The sequence below is a fragment of the Rhea americana genome, unplaced genomic scaffold (assembly GCF_003343005.1).
Source record: "Rhea americana isolate MKP2758 unplaced genomic scaffold, rheAme1 scaffold_230, whole genome shotgun sequence".
NCBI classification, from domain to species: domain Eukaryota; kingdom Metazoa; phylum Chordata; class Aves; order Rheiformes; family Rheidae; genus Rhea; species Rhea americana.
This window is the reverse complement of record NW_028186347.1, coordinates 481,838-506,162: the sequence shown is the minus strand read 5'-3', so window position 1 is coordinate 506,162 and position 24,325 is coordinate 481,838. Positions and strand designations below refer to the sequence as shown.

At 34.8% G+C, this 24,325-nt stretch overlaps 1 protein-coding gene across 5 annotated transcripts in view; it reads left to right on the top strand.

The window, feature by feature from the left end:
* The window catches only part of EFCAB7 (EF-hand calcium binding domain 7), a 30,404-nt gene extending 6,770 nt beyond the window's left edge, over positions 1-23,634 (top strand). For 4 of the 5 annotated variants that reach the window (XM_085306050.1, XM_085306051.1, XM_085306049.1 and 1 more), the window contains 12 exons: positions 256-467; positions 2,763-2,849; positions 3,751-3,946; positions 5,489-5,613; positions 9,314-9,455; positions 11,717-11,826; positions 12,889-13,046; positions 13,243-13,376; positions 15,450-15,598; positions 17,665-17,874; positions 19,730-19,837; positions 20,940-23,634. In XM_085306050.1, coding sequence (XP_085162176.1) covers positions 256-467; positions 2,763-2,849; positions 3,751-3,946; positions 5,489-5,613; positions 9,314-9,455; positions 11,717-11,826; positions 12,889-13,046; positions 13,243-13,376; positions 15,450-15,598; positions 17,665-17,874; positions 19,730-19,837; positions 20,940-21,014 — 1,706 coding nt within the window. In that variant the 3' untranslated portion in view covers positions 21,015-23,634. The remainder of the gene's footprint in view (positions 1-255; positions 468-2,762; positions 2,850-3,750; positions 3,947-5,488; positions 5,614-9,313; positions 9,456-11,716; positions 11,827-12,888; positions 13,047-13,242; positions 13,377-15,449; positions 15,599-17,664; positions 17,875-19,729; positions 19,838-20,939) is intronic. The other variant, XM_085306052.1, reaches the window with a different exon arrangement.
* Positions 23,635-24,325: the final 691 nt, after the last annotated feature.

Genomic DNA, 24,325 nt, shown 5'->3' with positions numbered 1-24,325 from the left:
CTACTCTGCTCTGACCTCTCTCGTGCAAACCACTGAATTGAAGGGCTAGGGAAGGTCGCATTAAGTCTGTGTCAGTTGAATGTGGATTATGTCTGTGTTAAGCAAAGCTGTTTTTCCAAGCTGCTTTTCCCATGGATCGACTGTGTTTTAAAGAAAGTGTTTGACTATATGAAGTGATTAAAGGATGATTTGAGAAAATTCTTTATTGATACTGACAGCTCAAATATATAGTTAATATTGTGTTTTATTGTTCAGTACTTCAACAGGCTGGAAGAAATCCCTCTCAGAAGACACTTAATAAATACTGGACTTCACAAACAACTACACTGACTTTTGATGATTTTTGTACTATCTTAAAAAAAGAAAAAACAGCTACGAAAACTGAACTGCTCAGAGCATTTGGAAAAATAGATACAGATAATTCTGGATATATTTTACATGATGAACTTTATAAAATTCTTACAACAGTAAGTATCAGTGAAAACTTAAATTTCTGGTTTTAACCATTAGTAGAGATTTTGGAAATTGGTTAATCAAACTATTCTAAATGTGTAATAACATGTTGCTGATCAAAAGAGTCAATAGCTGATTCATGATTTTTTTTTCCAATTTTATGTCTAACTTTCTGAGGTTATTTGTGGTCTTCTTCTTCCCCTCTCCACTTACAATCATGTAGTTGGTAACCTATTTGTCCCTTTCAGCAATTGCTCTTTGAAGATCAGAATTAGTAGAAGAGTATTTTTAATATTTCAAAAGAATATTTTGTACAAATCCTATCTGTACTGCAGTGGAGCAACAGAAGAGAATCAATGTGGCTCTTACTGGGTTCTGTCAGTACAAATCCCTCTGTTCTTTACAGGACCCCTCTGCAGCCCTTTAGGATTATAACATTAGCTTTATTGATAAAATTCATACATTTACTATTCTCTTGTTACAAGTTTGTTCATGCATGTTAAGATACAAAGTTAAAAAATAATGTATGTACCTTTTACCTAAAATATTAAGATCAGAGCTTTAATAATCACAACTATGACACGTTCTGTCACTCCAGTGATTCCACGGGACCTTTTATTTAGTTCTTCAGGTCTTCATATAAGCTTCTCCAAGGATGAGTCAGTTTTTGTTAGAGATTATATGTTGTCAACTCAAAGGGTACAAAAAAATGCATATCATTAGTAGGGCTTAGAATAATGACATTTAAGATTATCTGGAATGTTTTATTTAGCTACTGACCTGTAACCATGTTTTTAGGTTTTATTGTATAATCACAAAGGATAGAAAAGCAGTTTTTAAAGTAGCAGGTGAGATTTTTGTGAAGTCATGAGATTCTAGGAGCTGGAACTTTAAAGAGTATGACAGCATTAAAATTCAGGTCCAGAGAGGATCTGTAAAACAAGCAAAAAATCCTCTCAAAGCAAAAGTCTTCCAAGTTAGTACAAAGCTGATATTCTAACTAAACTATACAAGTTTTGTACTACAGAAAATTATAGTAATTTTCTTTCTCTGTTCTGTCAGCTTTTTGCTCTGTACAAACAAAAAAGCCCTCCATTGTAAAAGCCAATTATCTTACATAGCTCAAACACTAAGGAGCAGTGAMAATTAAAAATGGACCAGTACTAGAATTTTACTAAAGTGTTTAAAAGTGAGAATGACAGGATTTTAAGGAAACATAATGGAGCGCAGACTGGGATAGAAAGAATAAAAAGTTTACATTTTGTTTTATTAGGTCAACCACAAGAAACATCAGATCATTTTTTGAGTTCAGACATGGTGACAGAATATTTAATCCTTATTCTGCAAGAACAAAAAGATACAGTTGCAATGATAAAGAAATGCTTTGTATATAACACAAGACAGAAGGAACAGATCTTGAGTTAGACTGTAGACTTTAAACTTCGTAATGTTAAATAAAGTTAGTGCATCATTTTATAGGGATTCAAATGAAGAACTCATTAGACATGTTTACATTAGCAACTTGTGCTGTGCAATGAGGGGAGGACCAGGGTCTGATTTGTTACAGTCTGTTGTGGATCCAGGACTGTATGTCCACACCACATCTACTAACAATAAAGTCTGCGTCAGTTATCAGTCCTAGGTATGCAGCATGAATCCATACCTAAAGGTGATGTGAAACAGATTTCTGTATAGCAATCGCATATTGCCTTGTCATTATTAACAATCATGCCTATGTGTGTAGAGAAAATTGCTGGAGGACCTTATGGAAGATGTGCTTTGTACCCATCTTGAAAGTAAGGCACTCCAGGTGGTGTTATGGTGTGCAACTTCTACCTTGGTTCCAACAAGAAGGAACAGCTTTGACTTCACACCAATGACTCCAAGTAAAAATGCAAGACAAATTCATGCCTGAGAATAGACCTTACAGTGCACTGAACTGTGAATGTAGATTGACCCACTGTAGGCATAATAGGATAGTTCAAGTGAGTGAGTGAAATAAAGTACTATGAAGTTAGGTCTTGGTGGTTAGCATGCTACAATATAGATAAACAATGTCTGAGATATTCCAGCCCTATGGAAGACTTTCTGAAAGTGATGAAAGTATCATTCATGGTGGGTTTCTGTAAGACACCACAAAATTGCCTGAACTGATACAATTCTATTCAGTTTTTAGTAGCATTGTAGGGACATACTCCCCCCCCCCCCTCTTTTTTTTAAAAAAAAGAAGTGGTTGACCTCTATTCTGGTGATTCAAAATGGTGAATACTGTTCTTGATCAAGAGCTGAAACAGAGTTATTTGTTGCAGAGAGGTGAAAAAATGACTCTGGATGAAGTGAATGCCATTACTAAACTGGCTGATTTTAACAGCAGTGGCAAACTTGACTACAATAAGGTATGAAAACAGTGATGTTATCTGTGCTTAGTGTTATTGGCATAATTAAATGCAATAGATAACACCTCCATGTGTTGGCCCATTGATGATTGTTTTTTTTTTATTTGTTTTGATCTGCCTGTGTAATGGTGCATGGGTTGCTGTGTATTTCTCCAAGGACTAAAATGAGAGTCCTGCCTCCTTTGCTTCATCCCACAATGTACTGCCTAACAATTATACTTAGAAAGGGCACTTGCTACAAGTGAACCTCATGTATTAGGCAGAGTCAGCGTGAAGCCTAATGGCATGAATGAAGGTTAGAGTTGAAGCAATGGCAGGATAAAGATGAAAATTGACAACAAGCTTAGCTGATCAGTGAGGACTGTGGTGTCTGTAACATGTAATTTTTTGTGTGTGGGAAATTATTTTACATGTTGAGCATCTAATCTAATTTTCAAGATGCAATCTCTTTCCAGTTTTATGTTATTGTAGCAGCATGTCTAAGCAATGACTAAGTTTTAAGCAGTGTAAAAAGCCCACAAAGATTTGTGCCATAAATTGATGTTATAGTGAAAAAAACCTACTAAAAATCATATATATATATATATATATATATATATATATATTTATATGTATGTATATATAAAGCTGTAAATATCCAGAAAGAAATATAAATAATCTCCTAGGCTGGAAGTCACACTTCACTTTCATTCAATATTGTGACCTCCCCATTGAATCATGGCTCTGTTTTACTGTTATTTGAGAATGGTCACTCTGGTTGGTGAAAATAAAAGTAATGTTGTGTGTGAAGAGAAAATACATTCCATCTCATGTTCTATCCTTTGCTACGAATGTTATGTTTTAATCCTTAAAAYTGTGAGAAAGAAGTTTTGCTTACCAGTTTACTTTTTACTGTCTAAAGTTTTGTGACTTATATATGAGAATCAGTGAGCAGTGCTGCCAGACTGCACTAGAGAAACTGGAAACTGACAGTCGACTGAGGTGTCAGCAGTTTGGAAGTCATGCTGAAACTTCCTCTGAAGGGATCACATTGCCAGTGTCTAAACCATCACCAAGAGTCTCAAGGAAAACTGATCACAAACTTACACCAATGAAAGGTATGATTAAGGTACTGGAGCATCTCTCATATGAGGAAAGGCTGAGAGAACTGGGACAGCTCAGTCTGGAGAAGAGAAGGCTGGAGGGGGATCTTACCAGTGCAAATAAATATCTGAAAGGAGTGTGCAGGGAGAATGGGGCCAGACTCTTTTCAGTGGTGCCCAGTGATAGGACCAGAAGCAACTAGCATAAACTGAAACACAAGAAGTTCTGTCTGAACATGAGACAGAATGTGAGTATAACAGAGCACTGGAACAGGTTGCCCAGAGAGGTTTTGGMGTCTTCTTCCTTGGAGATACTTAAAAGCTGACTGGACACAATCCTTGGAAATGTGCTCTAGGYGACCCTGCTTGAACAGAGGGGTTGGACTAAATTATCTCCAAAGGTACCTTCCAGGCTCGACTCTTCTGTGATTCTGTGTGTTTATTTTTCATATTGGGAACTTTCATTCTGTTAGAGTTCATTTTCTGGGTCAACAAACAATTGAGTATTTGCTTAATTTTTCTCAGATTAGTGAGGATGTCTTTGACTATTATTTATTTCTGGTGTGGCAGTCATATAAATGTTTCGGTAGTATATCTGACTCCTGTGTTCAAATGGACTTTGGCCACTTCTATGATCTGAAGCTACTGAATTCTCAAGGGTTAAAATTGGTTGACTGTCATGTTACAGATGTGACACAGTCCAAAGGAAAGAAAGAAAATGAGTGTGCAGATGTTGCAACATGGCGAATTATTTGTTTCCTTCCTTGATAGGAGGTGAAACCTTAACTGTGTATCAATAAGTGAACAGTCTATTTCTTTTTCTTCCAATTATTGAGGCCCCTTTTCAGGAAGAACTTTAAACTCTCTTATTGATTGTGATTGAACTTACAAATGTACTTAAGAACCTTCCCAAACTGGGAAAAGACTACAGGCTGAAAGACTGTAAGGGTACTGTGTATGAAATATTTGCATTTGTAGGTTGAGTGTACTTTTTAAGTTGTTGCAATTCAAGCAAAAATACTGCTGAAATTGGAAGAAGTACAAAGATGACAAGAGAGGAAGTAAAGGCTAAATTAACAGTTGCTCTAGCAGAGTTGCCCCAACTTAAGTAACTGGGAGGTAAAGATCTGGAAGTAAACCTCTGGGTCAGTTGTGCACAAGTGATGTGCTATCTAGAAGGGAAACTACATTGTCTTAAGAAGAAAGTAACTTAAATTAGAAGTCAGATAGATGTACCCAGTTCTGACCAATTTACCTTGATCCCAAGGTCTGAATCATGTGGTAGCAATTTCTTGTCCTCCAGGCAGATTTGGATTCCAAAGTTCTGTTATTCAGATGCCCATTCATCTGGGGTGTACAAGCAGAGAAGTAAAAATGTTTGGCTCATCAATGATTAAGTATTGAATAATTACAAGGGGAGTCAGCCTATCTCACTGAAGTTTTGTCATCCAGTTTTTCCTCTGTGTATGTATAAATGTGAGGCTTTATAAGAAATAGCACTGTAAGTACTAGAAGGGATGAAATAATTTGATTGTAACTGAATTTCTGTGTTTATAGGGGATAGCAGAATTTCTTCAAGACCCTCATCAGCTCGAAGTTGCAAAGCATCCATTTCTGCCACTATCAGCATGAGTGCCAGTCGTAACAGAAACGCAAAGCTAATTGAGCCAAACACATTAAAGGTATTATGTAAGCCAGTCTTACTGAATTATGCTGTTTTCCTCTAGGCACCTATGTTATTGCATTTTAAATAAGAAACCATTTTTCTCTGATCTTTTTCTTATGTTTTATTAATAGTTTGTCAAGGGCAGCTATACACTACTGAGATGTTTCTTGATATATACTATTATTAACATTTTTATATATTGTTGGTTTTGCTGACATTTAGTTATTGAAAATAATCTTTCAGGTGTGAAGGTTTAATAGAACAAATTGTGTTTTTTATAAATGAAACCACTGTTGGATAAAACGTTTAATGACTTTTTGAGAAATTTAAAATTGAATAATTTATTAGGTTGGTGAGAACTTTAAATGCTTAAGTAGTCTGAAAGATTGTGTATCATAAACCTTTATATGAAAGGTAATTGGAAATAAATAACAGACTCCAAGCATATTCAGTTTGTAGGGCATTAATTTGTAAATATATGCTGTAGCCTGAAAATATTGATTTTTATTTAGACTAATATGTTCTATCAGTATTTTAGTTTAAATAAATCACTCATTCAATATAAATTCCTGTGAGAGAAAGACAACAAAATCACTTTGCTAAGTCAATATTTGTAGAGTGTTAATATTGATCTTTTTCCTTTGTTTTTGCTTTCTTGACTCAACCTTTACTAGTTTTCTTTCAACAGAAAATAATAACTATAGAAATATAAAACATTAACTGGAAACCGCTAGGATACATTAAAAATGTGCACCTTGAGACCTTTGTATAAAAGGGAAAAAATGGTTATGACCACATAGTATAACTGCTGTTGGAAAACTGAACTGATTGTTCTCATGAGTTACATTTTTGTTTCAAGTAACAACTCTGTATTTGTTATTGAACTCTGAAGTCCTTTATATCTTCGCCATTGCTATATAGTGACATTTGTTCTATATTAAAATTTAAAAACATAATCTCAAAGGAATTTTTTGCAGTCTGTTTAGGTATCTGGACCTCCATGCAATTTAACCTGCAATTTCACCTTGTTCAAACGTGATACGTAGTGTATAAAACCATCTCAAAGTTTCCAGTATTGGATCTGTCTTTCCTTTTACAAACAAGTAAAGAGCTGATTGAAAATAGCAGCTGCAGATATCGATTACTGTTGATTAGCATCATATAAAAATTAAATCAGTCAATAAATGTAAATAGATGTAAGTAGAACTGCTATGTTTTTTTTTTAACCCTAACTATTAAAGGCCCCATACAGATCCCATCACAATCAATGAACAGATGCACAGTGGTTTATTTTGGCTGTGGATCAGTATCTAACAGCAGAGAAATTCTTTTCATTAATCTTATATTCAGAAATACTTTTTTCCACAGTCTTTTGGGGACAGTAAGAAAATATTGTTATCATTAAGTTGGGCTGATGCCAAAGTTGCAGTTCTGACAGAAAAATACATTAGAACTCAAAAGAACTATGAACATCTAAATTTAAAACCAGAAAACTTGAAATGTATTTGTAACACAGTACAATTCTTCCATTTGTTTTCTTTTTGTCAGTGGAGTTGTGTGACGTGTTCAAAGCTTTCAAAATAAATTTAGGCACAAAAAATAGACAATTCCATAAGTATAACAGATGTGCATAAACGACATGCTGAACTATTGGGCTTCAGCTGTAGTTGATCGATGATTAAATAAAACATGGCTAACACAATTTTAAAATGTTGCCAAAATATTCTTCTACTTATAGATTTTAATCAAGATTAAAAGACATTAATAAAACAAGTGAAAGCAGTGTATCATGTTCTAAAATGCTCTCTCTGCTTTGGGTAACTAAACCATCACAAACAAATTATCCCTGCTAAGGAATCTAACCTTTGCATTTTCTTCTTCTGAAGTCAGTGAATGACTCGTGTACACAATGCAAAAGAAGTATCGCAGAAGAGTCTTTTTATTTGAAATTATGCATAAGTGTGTGGATAGTTCCCATAATGACTTAGATTTTAACAGCATTAGAATACAGTATTTGGGCAGTGACCAGCACAGGGAGCAGCAGCTACCCCTAACATTTCTTTAACATTAACATTTCTAATAAGAACATTTCCCACTATGTTAGCTATTATTTGTTAAGCTTGTGCCTTTACATTTCACATCCTTCCTTCCAGAAAATCTTGTGACTTCCCAAGATTGTGTTCCTTTTGTACTGTGACACTGATAGTTTAGAGGATATAGCACCACCTTATGCTCCTTGCAAGAATAACAGTTTAGTAAATGATTCCTAAAGCATTGTTAAACTCTTGCTTTCTGTTGATCATAACTTAACAAGGACTTTGTTCCTTGAGATGTTTTGCCTGCTTATTTGGATTATTTAATGTCCCTATGTTAACAGCATCTATCACTTACGTGAATGCAAAACTGCAGGAAATTTTTATCTATCGTGTGAAATAACACTAGAAAAATGGAAGATGAGCAAACAGGGCAAAACTGCTCTCTGTGGACCATGTAAATCAGGATGATGCGTTATGCTACCCAAACTATTGGAGTAATGAGGCTGAAATAATTGTTGCTGTTCATTTGATATTTTGGACAGGACAGGGAGGTCTTACCATAGTAATAAAGTACTTTCAGATTAAGATAGTTCCCAGTTCTGTAAGAATTGAAATGCTCAATATTTATTCATGGTAATGTTTTGTTAAGGTTTTTATTCCTTTAGTGTGGAGTGTTTTTTTTTTTTTTTTATCTGAGTTTGTGTTGTTTTGGTGAAACTGGTAAAATAAAAGCAATTCTTAGGCAAAATGTAGAATCAAAGATCTATTTGTTACATTCTGCAGTGTCTGTCTATGCCAATACCTGGGATGATTTTCCTCAAGATACATCTTAAATATCAAGATACAAGCTTACGTATCATGAAGATGAATTCAGTAATGTTTGAATGGGAACTGCCAAGAGTTCCCATAGAAATCAGTGGCAAAACTGTGGCAGAGGACTGAAGGCTCTTAAACCCATGAGTTCCTGAGAAGTTTATATTCTTAAGAAATGAAGACTTCTGGATAAAGAAATATAATTCTAAGTAAAGAAATCTAGAAGCTGTGTGTGTTACCAAGTGTGTTACTTGGCATCCCAGATATACTTGCACTAGCAAAGTCCAGTTCTTGCCTGACACCTTTAGGTCAGTGAGTGTAAAGCACTGTCAACTGAGGGTAAATGCTTTGTAATGAAAACTGATTTTTTAGCAGCATGGAAATAAATGTAGCGCTCTGATGAAGACCACTTGGCCTTAGAATGAGTTAGTGGTCATCCTTCCTTACTGGGAGTTACATGCAGCCACTCTCACTTTTTTACAAACTTGTCTCTTAAATCTTCGTTAGTTTACTTGTTGCGCTGAACCCTAAGCAAAGATTCAGGCTCCTGAGCAGAGCTGTGTGCTGAGACTAATTTGAAAGATTCTGCCTGCTAAGCTGTGCTCAGAAACAGTATCTTCCATTGCTAGGAAAGTAACTAATGGATAGTAAATGTGAAAGTAAATATTAGTAATTAGTGGATTTAATCAAGGCCAGGGAAGCAAAGTCAAGAAAACCTTCCACTCCTCAAGGCATACAATATTCCTATAATGATTTTGTTTCTCTTTTGCAAAATGATATTAGATCATCGAATTAATATGTTTAAGAGAAAGATCTTTAATCTTGATCAAAGATCAAGACAACAACTAATATTTTCTTGGTTTCCAGGAATGGCATTGTGCACAGTCCAAAGGATGCTTCTACTTAGAAGATGATGGTGAAATCATTAATCACAAATACAAGTTGCATTTACCTCAGAGGTCTACCGTATGTATTACCGTCAAGCCTTTAAACCTTTGTCAGGTAGAAGGTAAACATATTTGGTTTTGTTTGGAGAATTTTCTTCTTTAAAAAAAATGCTTTTTCTCTCCTGCTGACACATCTGACGCACATGCATGCACGCGCGCGCACACACACATATGTGCACACATAAACACCTGCAGAGAACAGAAAGTCAGGACTGCTATGAAACTAACTATATACTGACCATACCTTCCCATACTAACGGAAAAGCAGAGAACTGTTTTTCCGTAAGTTATCAAAACTGTTATTTGTCACAATAGCTAGTTTAAAAAATTCAGCTAGATACTATAGCATTTTTCTCTGTTGACAGAGTCCTATTAAAGATATAACTTTCTTGTCAAACTACATTCTCTGCTTACTCTTCTTGTTCTCACTGCCTGAGCAGTGAAAATCAGTTAAGCCCATTATCTTTCTTCTCACAGTCAGCCAGCCTCTTAGATTCTTGGTGCTGCAGTGTCTGTTCCAGACACAAAGTGTTATTTATGTACTTCATTTTTGCTGAGTATTTTAAGATTATGGAGATACTACTTTTGACTGTATGTTTGTTAAGAGTTTCTTATCCAAAATTTAAATGTTAGCACTATTTGCAGTATCTCTCTTTAAGGTGTTGATGTATTTTATGGGAACTAACAATACAAAATCTCTTGAGTATTACCTGAGAGATCTTGTACTCTACACAGCAAATGCTTTTGTATATACTTAGTGTGGGTTATGTTTTTTTAATTGACACTTCAATTATGAATCTTCTCTGAGGGTTTTATAGCTTAATATGCCTATTTTAATTTTTGTCTTAAAATTTTTGTCTCTGCGTCTAATTCCTAGCATTAGATGCACCTGATATTGGTCAACCCTTGTGCTCCGTTTTCCCCAAAGCAGTAGGCTTTGTTCTCCCCAGTAATCTACCAAGGGGCTTTATCCTTTTGCTGCCTTGGAGATATTTTTCTCCACAAATAGGTTATTTTCCCTTTAATCCTGTGAAACAGAAGCTATTACATCCCAAAGGTGTTTTAGTATCATCTGGATTCGCTATTGTTCTGCCACAGATTATTCTGACTGAGGTTGAGAATAAAATCTTTTCTGCAAATAATTGACAGAAAGTAGTCATTTTCCACCTGATTAAATGGGAAGCTGATCAAGAGGACTTGTAATGAGATGGAAAAATGGTCTGAGACTAATAAATTTGAAAAACAGAATATCCCAGTGCTCTTCTAGTAGCTTTCCTCCCTTTTCTCTTTTTCCTCTCCTCTCTCCTTCTCCCCTCTTAAGCTGTGCCTTGGGATACTTCTGCTGCAGCATTGTCCAGACATTCTTTGTGCCTAAAAGAATCATTACTTGTCTTTTGTAAACGTTGTTCATCTGTACAACATTACTGTGCTGTAAATAGAAATATCTTTACACTTTTTTTTTGCGAAGAGGAAGGCATAATACTAGTAGGTAAAGCAAAAATTTATCTGTTAGCGAGCAGTTACTCTTTTATGAAAGCTCAAATTTTTCTCTGAAGTTTTAATAAAGGCATATGTGATTTTTATTGTGTGCAGCCACTGTTTAGCATCCTTGATTCACGCTGAATTTTTACCCGAAGAAAAACTATATCCTACATTTCATTTATAGTTTTGCTGTAGACTGATTAACTTGAAGACCCCTAAATAGCTCATTGATTGTTTAACTTCAGGGACTGAGCACCTACAAAAAACCCAGAGATTCAAATGGTATTTATGCAAAGTATTTAAGACCAGGCCACCAGTTCAATCCAACCTAAGACAAATAGAAAACAAATGGTGATGTCATGTGGAAGAATCTTGCTATTTAAAGTGATTGAAACTTCTCTTTCAGAGATTTACATCTTGAGAATGTTTTGCTTTTGAACATTATCTAGTTTTCCACTCAAGATGAGTTTAACAATGTTTTCTAGAATATTTTATAATATACTTTTGCTAGTATATTTAATTGCAAGTATCTAGGAATCTTAGTATAAAGAAAAGTAGTAAATAATGATGTTGTACTAATAGTAGAAAACAATGAAAATAGCTTCCCTAACTATCAAAAGGCTTAATATTTGAACTGTTAGTAGTAATCGTTATCTGTAAAACAGTTAAAAAACATGGAACAATTTATTTGATAGGTCTAACTAGGAAAGAAATCCTAATAACATATAATAGATTCTTCTTACATTAACAGGGACAAATGCTATAATTATAATAGAAAGATATACTTTGGTATTCTAAGAAAAAAATTATGCAATTATTATTTTTTTTAATTTATTTTTAGGAAAATCTTGTCCTTGGTTGTCAGTGGATACAGCTTTGTATGTTCTGAAGGAGAATGAAAGCCAAGAAAATCTACAGCTTGTGAGCTTTACTGAACAACAAAATAAAGAGGCTAGATATTATCGTTTTGTTTCTATGTTAATTTTTATACTTAACTGTATGTGTAAGTGCTATATGAGTGAGTTTCCATGTGTTTGGAAGAAATTCAAATGGTACCTATTCAGACTAGAGAGAAAGAACATTTGTTCTACATGTATTCCCTTTCGAAACTATCAGAATTTCTGCAAAGTCAGAAGATTTAAAGACTGTCTTAGTTATGCCCTTTGGATGGAGTGAATTGCAAGCCACATATCTGGAAATATAATGAAATTCCTGTGAGGGCTATAATTGCAAGTGATGCATTGACAAATATGTATTGAGTTCCTGATTATTCATGTAGATACTCTAATACCTCTAGAATTTTGGTGGAAACTCATCTGTATTCCAGTATTCTAGAAATTCAAAGGCCACATTTGCTAAAACTTCCTTTAAGTTTCTTTCTCCCTGTCATATATATAGTTTTAAACTTAATTGTGCACTGAATATTCTTATCCTATTGCATAAATAAGGGAGGAGAAATTGCAGCATTAAGATATTTCCCGCTTCCAAGCTGCAGGGAACTCAGCTTTCCTATAAAACCCTAAGTCACTTGTGAATTTTTACATACAAAGTTTCTGTTGCAAATTGAACTGAGTTGCTAAATCAGGGAGGGAATGCAAAACTCAGTGGGTTTTGTTAGCCTGCTTCCGGCTGACTTTGGTTTTGAGTTTAAGATTAAAAAGTTACAAATCTGAAAAATGGCAGCAGTGTCATTGTGTAGTTACAATAATGAATGTTCTTCCGTCATCTCTGGTCCTATATATATTTTTAATTGCTATTGCAAGTGAGATTTGCACTAGGAGATTTTGTGTCTTTAAAATGACATCATGCAGCATCTTTCTGCAGACCTGTTTCCTTTAAGGAAAGAATCTAACATTACTAGTATTTTCAAGGAATTCATCACTTTTGTATGACTACTGTTAATAAAGGAAGACATAATTTGAGCAATAGAATCATAGAATCAGTAAGGTTGGAAAGGACCTCTGGAGATCATCTAGTCCAACTTAAGAGCTTTCTGTCTTCCTTTAAGAATAGATGTTTGGATGGAAAGGGGAGCTTGGATCAGGAGTTTACTGGCTACTCCCATTCACAACAGGCTGTAGACTGAAGAAGGTAAAAACCCAAGTTACTGGAGAAGCAAAACTGGTGTATAGAGGTGAAGATGGAGAGCTGGCTCTTACCAAGGAGTTCCGGTGAGTCATGTTCCCAGATAGACGTGGTGACTCTTGCAAAAGTACGTGCTTTGAATAACATTGCCAGTAGCTATATGTTACTAAACTGGCTTTTGTACAGAATATTCTGAAATAGGTTGAATAGCTATCAACAGTATTATGAGACAGAGGAAGAAATAGATGTATTTGGAAATAATTTGCCTTTTTCATCTTTTAGAGCAGCTTTATTGGATGTATTTGAAACCATTGATTTAGATGGGAATGGCCTTCTGAATTTGGAAGAGTATAATTTCTTTGAACTGAGGACTAGTGGTGAGAAATGTGATGAGGAAGCCTGGGCTGTGTGTAAGGGTAAGTTTTTTGCTGTGCTCGATACAGCTAAGTAGGACTATAAAACTAATTGCAAGTAGTTTTTTATAGCACCAGACAGTATATACAGCATAGAAACACTGCATATATTGTAGCCTATACCAAGAACATGTCATTGTTCTCTTCTCCATGTTTTGTTTTTGCTTTTTATCCTTTCCCAAGCCCTTCTCCTTTGTTTTGCTTCATTCTGGTTTGTGTGCCACTGACCTTTTGTTGAAAAAGTTCTTATTGCTAATTGCAAAGTTTTAAAAGTTTTGTAGCTGAAAGACATGTTACAACTGTAGCTTTCTAATCATGGATCATGCAGTGAATTTATCTGTAACGGTTTTTCACTAAATCAATTTCTTTTCTGCAGATTCAGGTTATACTGCTTTCATGTTTCACAAGGTGATGAGAGGGGCCAGTTAATCAGTGTGTATATGATACCTTAAAACAAAGGCATCTCGAGCTTATTATGATTGTTTAGGAGATTAAACATTAGAAAATACATATTGCAACCATATTTCTTCGGATGCAAGCATTTTTTCATTAGATATCTGCCTTTTGAAGGTTCATATACAGTGCATCAGTTTACCCAAATTGCCCTGTATGAAGCTATGAGGTTCTGAGACTTCTTGAGTGAGACCAGGAAGCTGACAGATAGGACTCTTTCAGATTTTTTTTTTTTTTTTTTTTATCTGCAGGTATGTGTCTCAGTGTCACTGGATATCCTGCCAGCTTGCACGAGCAGTATTGGGCCCCAAACATCAATTTTGAAGAAAAAAGGGATCTGTGGTCTTTGCTTTTACCCTACAAAGACCTTGAATACACATTTCTATCTCATAAGCATGCTAGGAGAATATAACCACAACTGACTGTAAGATGCTCTGATAATACAATGCATGAAAGCAGTGGTTTCCAAGCATTGGCAGTTTATACGAAGTCAGTGGTCAAAATGGAAATTTGGAAGCTCTTGTGTGAAAATTAGAAATTTCTATATGAAACATTTTTCCTGAAGCCCATGTCTGAAATGTCAWTGTGGCATATCATTCATATATCAGCCCATGTAATCTGTTAGCTGTAATTCTTTTGTAGGCTATGACACATTGCTTAATTTGGACCAAAATACTTGACGTTTTTCAAGTGCTGTCAAATATATCTCCCCAAAATACTGTAAGATATTGAAGTTTTTTCCTAAATAATGGAAAAAATATACAAAAAGTGGTTTCCTGTAAATCAGTTTTTCTTCTCCTCTTTCATCTCTGGAAATGCTGTTTTACATTTTATAACTTTATGTATGCCTCTGTGCACCAGTGTCAATATGAGTAGGAGGGGTGGGTGCGTGTGAAGTGTGTAAGAGAGGAAAGAAGAGAATATGGTGAATGTATTGCCAGGTCATTAATCAGTTGAAGGGTTCAGACAAATATCATAAATCTTGACACCAAAGTTCAAGCCATTTATAATAGCATAGTACCCTTAGATAGATTTATTAAATTGGCAATCCCTTTTTAATAAAATATAGTAAAGATTTAGCATTGTTATGAAGATGAGTAAACCATTTTTAAAAATCTCTGACATGAGGACATTTCAATTATGTGTTTGCTGACATTAGAGTGGTCAATCTGCCGTATTCTATCAAGAGAGAGGTGTTAGGATTATTGGCGTTTATTGCTTTTTAGGAACTAAGTAAATCATTTCTGTACCAAAGACCCAAGCACTAAAGGTGCTGGCACCACCAGACTTTCCTTTCCTATTGCTAATATTCCCTATTCTGAAAATCTCAAACACAGCAGATATTACTAGGGGAAAGAAAAAACCAGCCTCGCCCACTTTTTGGTCATATTGGGGGTCAGCTGTCTCTACTCATTCTCTAAAATCCATGGGAAAGCTCTGCAAAGAGCCCATACCTAGTCGAGGGCACTCTTTACCACATAATGTTTCAAGAGCCTGAGGCTATTAGATTGCCCCATCTTGTAAGCCTCATTGACACAAGTAGGAGTTTGGCTTAGGGAGGACAAAGAGGATTTACAGAGAGAATAGACGTTTAAGTGCTACTTTTTATTTCTTTTTAAACAGAGAATTTTGACATGAAGAAGAATGAACTAACAAGACAGGGATTTATGGATCTGAATCTCATGGAAGCCAATGACCGTGAAGGGGATCCTAGTGACCTTTGGGTCACTTTATTRTCACTGGGCTACAATAAAGCATTAGAAATGATAGAGGTATGAAAGCTGTATAACAAAAGTAATTGCTTCCTGTATAACTTGCTGCCCATGTTTAATTTTCAGTAGGCCAATGACCCAGGTCAAATACTGCTAATACATATGACTGTCAGGCCTGGCATTTCATTTCTTAGGCTAACACTATCATTTTTCAGAGAGAGAATATGACTTTTGCCTTATAGAGGAAGTCAGTCTTTTATAGGGTTGTGAAGGAAAGAATCTTAGGTTATACCTGTTGAAAGACTTTATGCATGTGCGTTGCTGGTGAGAGGTGATAAAAGGTGGTGATGGTAAACTGTGACCTATCAGCAGACCTACAGAATGCACAACATGCTCTGTCCAGGTTTGTTTAAAAAAATTTTTGTGGCCTAAGCCACAAAGGAAGCCATTAATCACAGTATGACAGAAAAGTATCCCCAAATGCAGATGAATTGTTGCTACTTTGACTAATTTTAAAATTAATGCAGAAATGCCATTCTAGCCACTTTGTGGCTAGAATGAATTTAGAAGATGGAGTTTAGATTTAGATTTGTAGTGTGTTGCATTGAACAGGATAAGACAGCTTTTTTAGCATGATTCAGAGTTAATAATTTTCAGATTTGGCTATTTCTGTTACTGTTGTTCCTCACAAAAGTGTCCAAATGTGTTCAACATAAAATTTCAATGAGAATTTTAGGTGGCAACCTTTTCACTTTGTAGGGCCAGGGATTATTTCTCTGATGTTTCTGTGTGCTTATAGTTTTTTTACAGAACTACTATTAAGGTTGGTGTTAGTAGTTCTCATGCTGTCAGTTTGCAGATCCATCACAGAATTTCCAGAGGATATTTTTAACAAAGAGGAAAAAAAAATTACAGAAAATTAATAAAAACTTGATTAAAAAATAATTTAAAAACTACTCATTAAATATGCAGAAAATTTAATCATTTAATTTTTGTTCATAARAAAAGCTGATTTGTTGGTGTTATCTATTATAGTCTACATATTATTTTCTTTAACTTTCGTTAGACTAAAGCAACTTGGGACTATGTAGTTATATAATCACCATGTAGTTATGTAATCACAAAATAAATTAGCCTAAAAACAATTTATAAGACCCAAAAATATGTGATTAGTGGTGGAAAGACTTCAGCTGACTGCTCAGTGAAAATCTTGAGAACATGATAATGGTATCTTAATGAGTAGTTTTTTCTTCTTTTTCTGTGAGTAGGATTAGCAGAGCAGCTACAGAACTGTCTTTCTGCACTTTAGACATAAGAGGGAGCTATCCTCTAAGAAAGAAGGTTTTGAGGAGGTTTTTATCACATCTTTTAGAAATTTCTTACAGGTATTTTCTGCCTTATATTAGCTTTGGTTTATGGTTGTAGTCTTTACTTTCCAAAGACAAATACTGCTCCTTTATGTGCGTTAGTCATGAATCTAAAATTTATATCTACTTATGAATATCACTTAACCTTTTAATTTCTGGGTTTCCAAAGATTCAGACTTGATATTTCAGGAGTATTGAACCTAATAAATTAAAGGTACAATTGAAAAAGTATAATCCTAGTGTATTCCAACCGCTGTTTGAAAGAAACAGAGGTGCTCTTAATGAACGTGCAGGCTCCTAGTTGTCACACATGCTAGTCCTAGCTAAGAAATTGTAAAAGCAGAGTGCTTCCAGATGCAAGACTATAGATATTTTAAATCTGTATGAAATGGCACAATTAGCAAGAGTTTGGCAGGTGAGGGAAACAGCTTTATTTCAGATGTTGAGATAGATTTATACATCTCCCTAATTCCTGTATGTTTTGTTATCTAAGAGAGAGTTTGTCATGTTAGAGTGGGATGCACCAAGCTGCACATCAAACATACTATGACTATCATGAAGATAACTGATTAGTCTTGATCTCTGGTTTGTTTTAAAAAATAGCCGCAGCTCTCAGGTTTTTAATATTCAGCGACATACACTTGGTTAATTCCATTTCAGAGCAGCTATGAAACTATTTAGGAGCTGTGGATAAAAATCTGAGTGGAATAAACCAGAAAAAAAGTAGTGATACAAAACCTTTTTTTTCCTCTGTTACAGGCATGCCCCTTTGTCATTGACATCTATGCAGAAAAATGCAAACCCAGAATTAAAGCCGTATACCTAGAGGCAGGTGGCTGGCAACTCAACAGGGCCATTTGCAAGAATGTTGTTAATAAAGGAGAAGCCAAAGTAATGGATGGTTGTGAAGACATAATTGTTTATACCTATAAAACGGATATGCGAATCACTTCTGTTATTGAAAATAAGGTATTGGATCGTGTTTCTCAAACATATTTTGTGTTAATATCTGTAATTGCTATTTCCTTCTTTCTTCACTTTTGAGAGTTACATACCAAGTTTCTATATCTGATTTATTTAGAAAAAAAAAATTGTGAATCAGGCTTCTTTTTTCTAAGTAAATTAAGCCTGATTCACAGTTCATTGAAAATATAACCTACAGACTTCAAAAGAGACTGGATCAGTTTTCTTGGAACAGTTTATTATAATGAGGCAAGCAATTTTTAATAACACATAGAAGCTGACTATTTGCCTTTTTCAAAACAGTGAAAATTTGGAATGTAATGATTATAAATATAATATGTTTGTAATAAGAGGACATAACTACTAAAACCAGGAAATACAATTACAGAAAGAGCAAAGTCTACAATATTTTTACTATTTAGTATTTTCAGTGTTTACTTTCATAGGAAAGTAAAAGAACAGTGTGTGCACAGACTGTGTTTTAGAAGCTTATTATGGATGATGTGTCAATCTGATAGTTTTACAGGTCTACTTAATTACTAATCCAAGCTAATGAATGTAAATCCATGCAAAGGTGGTGGATGAAATTCTGTAGGAGATTTTTAAACCTTTTTGCCTAGATTCTAATGAATGTTCTATTCATTCTCAGTTTCATTTATGTCAGGAACACTAAGTAAGTAAATGTAGCTCAGTAAGATGCTAAACTTAAGATGCTTTAAATCTTACAGGCTCACTGCAATAAGTGTATTTTTAAATGGACAAACATGCAAAAGGGGTGGATTGGTGGACTAATATTAGGACTGACTGTCGAGACTCCTTGGAACCACAGGTTTCGATATGCACTTCGCCCTTTAGTGTAGATACACTAGAGTTATTTATATGTTTGGGTATATGTCAGAGAAGGAGGCAAGTTCTGTACTGAGACAACTGGATGCTATCTGATTAAAATTACTGACCACTGCCATTTACACTATTCTGGGTTTCATAAATAGTTCTGCTCTCTATTGAAGCAAATAGTTGCCCTTTCCTGAAAATGCAATTAGAATTTTTAGGCTAGTGGTCTTTTTGTATTGTAAAAGTCTAAGGGAAAAAAAGTAATAAAAATGCAATTTTATACATCTCTCTTCCTCTAAGCTTCCCACAGTGCAACTAGCTTGCTGCAAGCACCACAAGAACCAGCTTCAGTTCTGTACAGATAATTCTTTTGTTTGCCTTTATCTCACTGCCATGTAGAAATGTAGACTTCACCAAACTAATGCCAAAGCAGATAGGGCATCACAGCAATAATGATAAGTTTAATGCTAGATTGTGTTTACATTTTTGCAACCATACAATACTTCAACAGTTCAGATTTTTGAAAAAAAGAATAGCCTTACAAGGTCAGATAAAAAAATGCATCTGGTCTCAGTATCCTTCCTCCAGAAACGACCAGTAAGAGATGTTACAAAATTGAGTACAAAAATTGGGCAAGCACTCAGTGATACTTCTGTAGATCACTGTCCTAGCCCCTAGTGATTTGCAGCTCAAGGACTACTTGATGCAGAAATAGTTTCTTTGTACTTAAAAAACTCAAAGTATTTGTCTGTATGAATTTGTCCAGTCACCTTTTGAAACAATGTCAACTTTTAGCATCTGTAGCATTCTATGGCAGATAGTTTTCTTACTGAATTATGTTCTCAAGTTCCACCTTCAGAAGGGCTTAAGTTATTTCAACAAATCTTAGATGACTTTTGACAATGGATCTAGGCTCTGATGATAGCAAGTAGCAAAGTCAGAGGAAGTAGGGGGAATGTGAAGTTGTTACAAGAATAACTGCTTAACTATTAAGAGTAATGGGCTCCCCATGTTTTTTCACTTTCAGTCTGAAAACAAAGTGATTATTCATGTCAATAATGAGCAGAGTAAGAACTGTCTAAGTAATAGGGGACTCACCGTTTTTGCTGTTGAAGTGGCACCAAAATCCATGATGGTAAGATTTTTATTGTTTAACTAATTTGAAATCTAAGCAAAAAGAAAAAAAGATATGGCATCTTTACAGTTTCCTTTTACAAGTCTTTTGACATAATAATGAGAGTATGGAAAGTGGAGAAGTCTATCTTCATCACCTGCACAGTTAAGACATATATCTTGATATTTCAAAACTGAACACATACTTGATGTATCTGTTTCCCTGTGCAGATAGCTAAAAAAGTGCATAGCTGTTCAGTTTTTCATACATGTCTTTCATTTGTCCATTCTGTCTATTTATCATTTATTAATATTTTTAAATTTTCTTTTTTTGTTAACTTAAGTTTTAATCTGATGTATAGATGCTGTGAGGAACAGACCAAGTGTGTGCTAGTCATGAACAAAAATACATATGTTGAACTCCTTATGCACAATGTGGTTTACATATAGTGATTTTTTTTTTAAAAAAAAAATTTGATTTGTGAAGTATGTTTAGCCACAGAGCAGTTTGATCCTGATTGCAGAATTGGACAGGTTTTAGTGAGAATTCTAAGTGAGGGTTCTAAGGTAAAGAATGATACTGAAATTGCATTACAAATACAGGTGATACTTTTCTTCTTTCAATTATGAAGACAATCCTGTTTTTATTATTCTAAAAGTATGATCTCTGCCTTTAAAAGAAGAGACATCGAAACTATTTTACATTTTACAGGTTTTCAAACTGCTGCCATGATGTGGGTACATTCAGACCCATTGTAAACAGAAGCAGTCCTGTGAGACTGGCAGGACTGAGCAGTATTCTAATATTGCTGCTGACACTTTAGTTATCTAAAATTAGATCTCATAAAGTGTTTTATTAATTTTTCACTTCTGCTTCACTCAGTGTGAATTGCAGGCTCAGTCTCTCTTTTGGATTTTTTGCTGTAATGCAATCAACATTTAATGCAATTAAATTCATTATTAAGTATTGAATACTAGTTGTCATTATAGATGCTGAATGTTCATCTTTATATCTTAGTGATAAAAGTGCTGAAATGGTTAATTTTGCCTAAATAGCATTTAAAGTAACATATACACGGTTCTCCAACAAACTATTTCACTAACATTTTCTCTCTTATGTTCAGGTTTCTCAACATGTGATGCCACTGAATGAGCAGGAAGAATGGCTTTATAAYTGTGTGCATTCCCTCTTACGTTAAACATTCTAGCTGGAGAGCTGTTTTTTGGTAGCGTTCAAACTAAACCAGGATTTCTTTTCTCGAGTTCTAGATAATTTCCAGGCTTGTCCTCACCCAAAAGCTGGCACCAACTCCCAGAGTTTCATTTGTTAAAACCAGAGAATCATGTATCTACTTACTCATTTTTGATCTTACACTTCTGCTAGCATCTTTTAGGAAACTGCAAAGTCTGATGTKCAGCTATCTTAACAGTTTAAGGGAATTAGAAATATAAAAGCTTTCACTTTCACAAGCTAAAGGGAGAAATGTTTTCCCTGTAGAAGAAACCATGAAAACATAAACTTGCAGGCAGATGTGAGAGGAATAATTCCCTGTCTGCATAACAAATGAATGTACACGTGCATACTTTATATGAGTTGAATCACATTTTGAACATCTTCCAAATAATCCTTTTCCTCCATTCTCCTCCAAAGCTTTATTTGGTCATGTGCATTATGTAGTCAGGAATTTACACATGAACATCTGCAAATTACTTTTTCTCTGACTAGCCTGGCAGTTCGCCTTCCTACTTAACAACCTTGAAGCTGACTGGAGAAGAAACTGCATATATTTCATCTCCTTGAATGTCCCATCGCTCTTTTAGACCTACCATTGCACTAAGCAGAGCATACACAGTTTTAGCTATTTTTTTCATTTATGCTCTTGGCAAAAATATTTTTTTCTTTTTTTCCACTGCTCAGTATTTAGTGTCCCCTAAATTCTATTACTGCCACAGAGTTACTTTTTTATTTTTTTTAATTATCATTCTTCAGTTTCAACTCCCAACTGCTTTCCTTTTCAATATGCCCGAAATTTTGTAAACAACATTTCTTTTTACTTTTCGGATATCCAGTCAGTTTCCTTCAATGCTTTCTCTTTTCAACAGTGCAATCACCTGTCGGTGCTGTGTTCTTTGTTGCTTCCTACTTCCTATCTTCAGGGAAGATTGCTCTGATTTTTCCTAACAGACTTTTCGTGTTCTCTGCCTAGTCCTCTTCCCGTTCAGCTTTCATTATCTGTTTCACATTGTTGTCTTTATGTTTCTTCTCCCCCCCCACCGCAAACAGCCTAATTGAATATTTTTTCTGTTCTTTTTGTACCATGTGGCATTCAATCAAATACTACTTTGAAGCCCACCATTTTGAAATCTGAACCTTATCCATTTGATTTGTGTTTTTTCTCATCAAGATGATAGAAATTTGAGGGACTGGTCCTTGCTTTTCTGTGTGTTTTGAAGTGCCAACAGTAACATTGTCATCGCAGAAAAAAATCATGATCATTGCAATTTTTTGATACTATATAACCTGATAATTAAAATTTTAAGACTTTAAAATTTTAAGACTATATATTCAGAGGGAGAGGGGTGGCTGTTCTAGGTTGCTGAGTGTGCATGAAGGAGATTCGATGATAAAAAATACTGCTGAATGTGTCATTGGAAATGAAGACTGCAGTACTTAGGTAAAAGCTAAACTACTACTGCCAAGAGATTACAATGCCAGTTACTTCAGTCTCTTAATATTTGTTTCTAGAGTAATGCTCATGGAGTTAATGAAAACAACTCATCCCTGTGTTCTGGGTAGGAATATTATTTCCTGTTCACAAATCAAAATCGACATTTAAACAAGCGCTGATAAAATAAGTCTATTAGATTTGTTATTATAAAATGTATTAATCTTTCAATCACTATAATCAGAATTCTAACTTCTGTACAAAAACTGAAGTTTGACTCTATATCTGTATTTAAATACATAAGAGTACAGATATTTGAAAATGTTGAGCATTAGCAATAAGGAAAATTCTAAGGGATTAAATCCACATAGACTGAAGATATAGACTGAATTAGACTGAATTTGGACTCCGTCTATGTGATTGCAGAAAAATGTTCCCCTACTTAACTGTCAAAAGTCAGCCTCTGACGTATAAACATGTATAGGAATAATATGCGAAATCCTTTGATCAAGTAGACTATTCAGCAAGTATTCTCTCACAAAATACATTTGGAATGAAAACTTACAGAGAAACAATAAAAATTATTAATGTTCAGTAATACAACTGATAGTAATAAGATAATTGTGTTTCTATAAGGGCTAGCTTCCCTAAATATACCTTTATTTTCTGTATTATGTGTTCCGTCTTATGTTTGAATTGCTTCACTGAGAAGAAATTTGTTTTCTTAAATTGATCTGATGGGTTACTAATGCAACTCTCCTGTGCTTTTTACCTGGGGTACTTGATTTTATTTTGCCATCCGATAAAGATTTTTTTACTTTTTGATTTTTTTAATTATTTGATTATAATACTCATTTTGCACTTGTTCTGAATAATTTACCGCTGTTTTTATATGCCTTTGTGTAAGATAAAAGTCTGGGCTTTCACATATGATAAGGAAATAACATTCTCTGAGGAAGATGCAAGGTTTGTTTTGGGCTCTTGACTATTAACAGAAATAAACTACTTCCAGAGTAGCTGAAATAAGGAGGTTAAAGTCCATCTGGTATAAACTGCAGCAGAAATGAGAAAGAACTTTGAGACACCAAACATACTCAACCTGTTATGCTTTTCTAGTTCTTCTAAATGTCTGTTACCATAAAAAATGATGACCCTGGTCAGTGGATGCTTAAAAAGTGTCTGAGTTTAAAATAGGCAGTGAGGGTAGCAAGTAGTCCTGAAAAGCTATATTTATCTGCCAGCGACTCCTGCACTCTCTGCTGTTACTGTGTTGTAATTAAATACTGGGCAAGTAAATGTCAGTTACAAAATGAGAGCACGGCTGGAGGCCCGCTGTGATTTACACACTCCAGGAACCCATGCTCAGGCAGCTCTAACCGGTGATCTGTCTCTTTTTCCTTAGCCAGTACAACAGATAAGAGTTGTTTGTTTTCAGAGTTGTTTAAAAAAAGTTRAAGTTGTATTAGCAGAGTCCACAGATATTTGGTAACTTCTAGCTGAAAAGTTAATGTGGCTATAGAGAACTGTGAAACGCTGCCTTGGGGCAGCATTTCTGATGGGAGGATACATCACAATTTCCTAGTTTAATCTCYAAGAAAGAGCTGGGAAATAATGAGACATACAGGAGACAGGAATACAAAGTGAATGCTTCATTACTTATATTTTCTTTTGGTTATGAAATCTGTCTTGGTGTCAGGAATTCTTTAGGAAAACTTAAAAATGAAAGAAATTCTTAGCTGAGAAATAATTACATACGAAAAGACTTGGTTTTGCTGCAGTTAGGGTCTGGTAAAATACAACACAGAGCAATAGAGAATGACGTGATTTTTATTTTCTGATCTTGT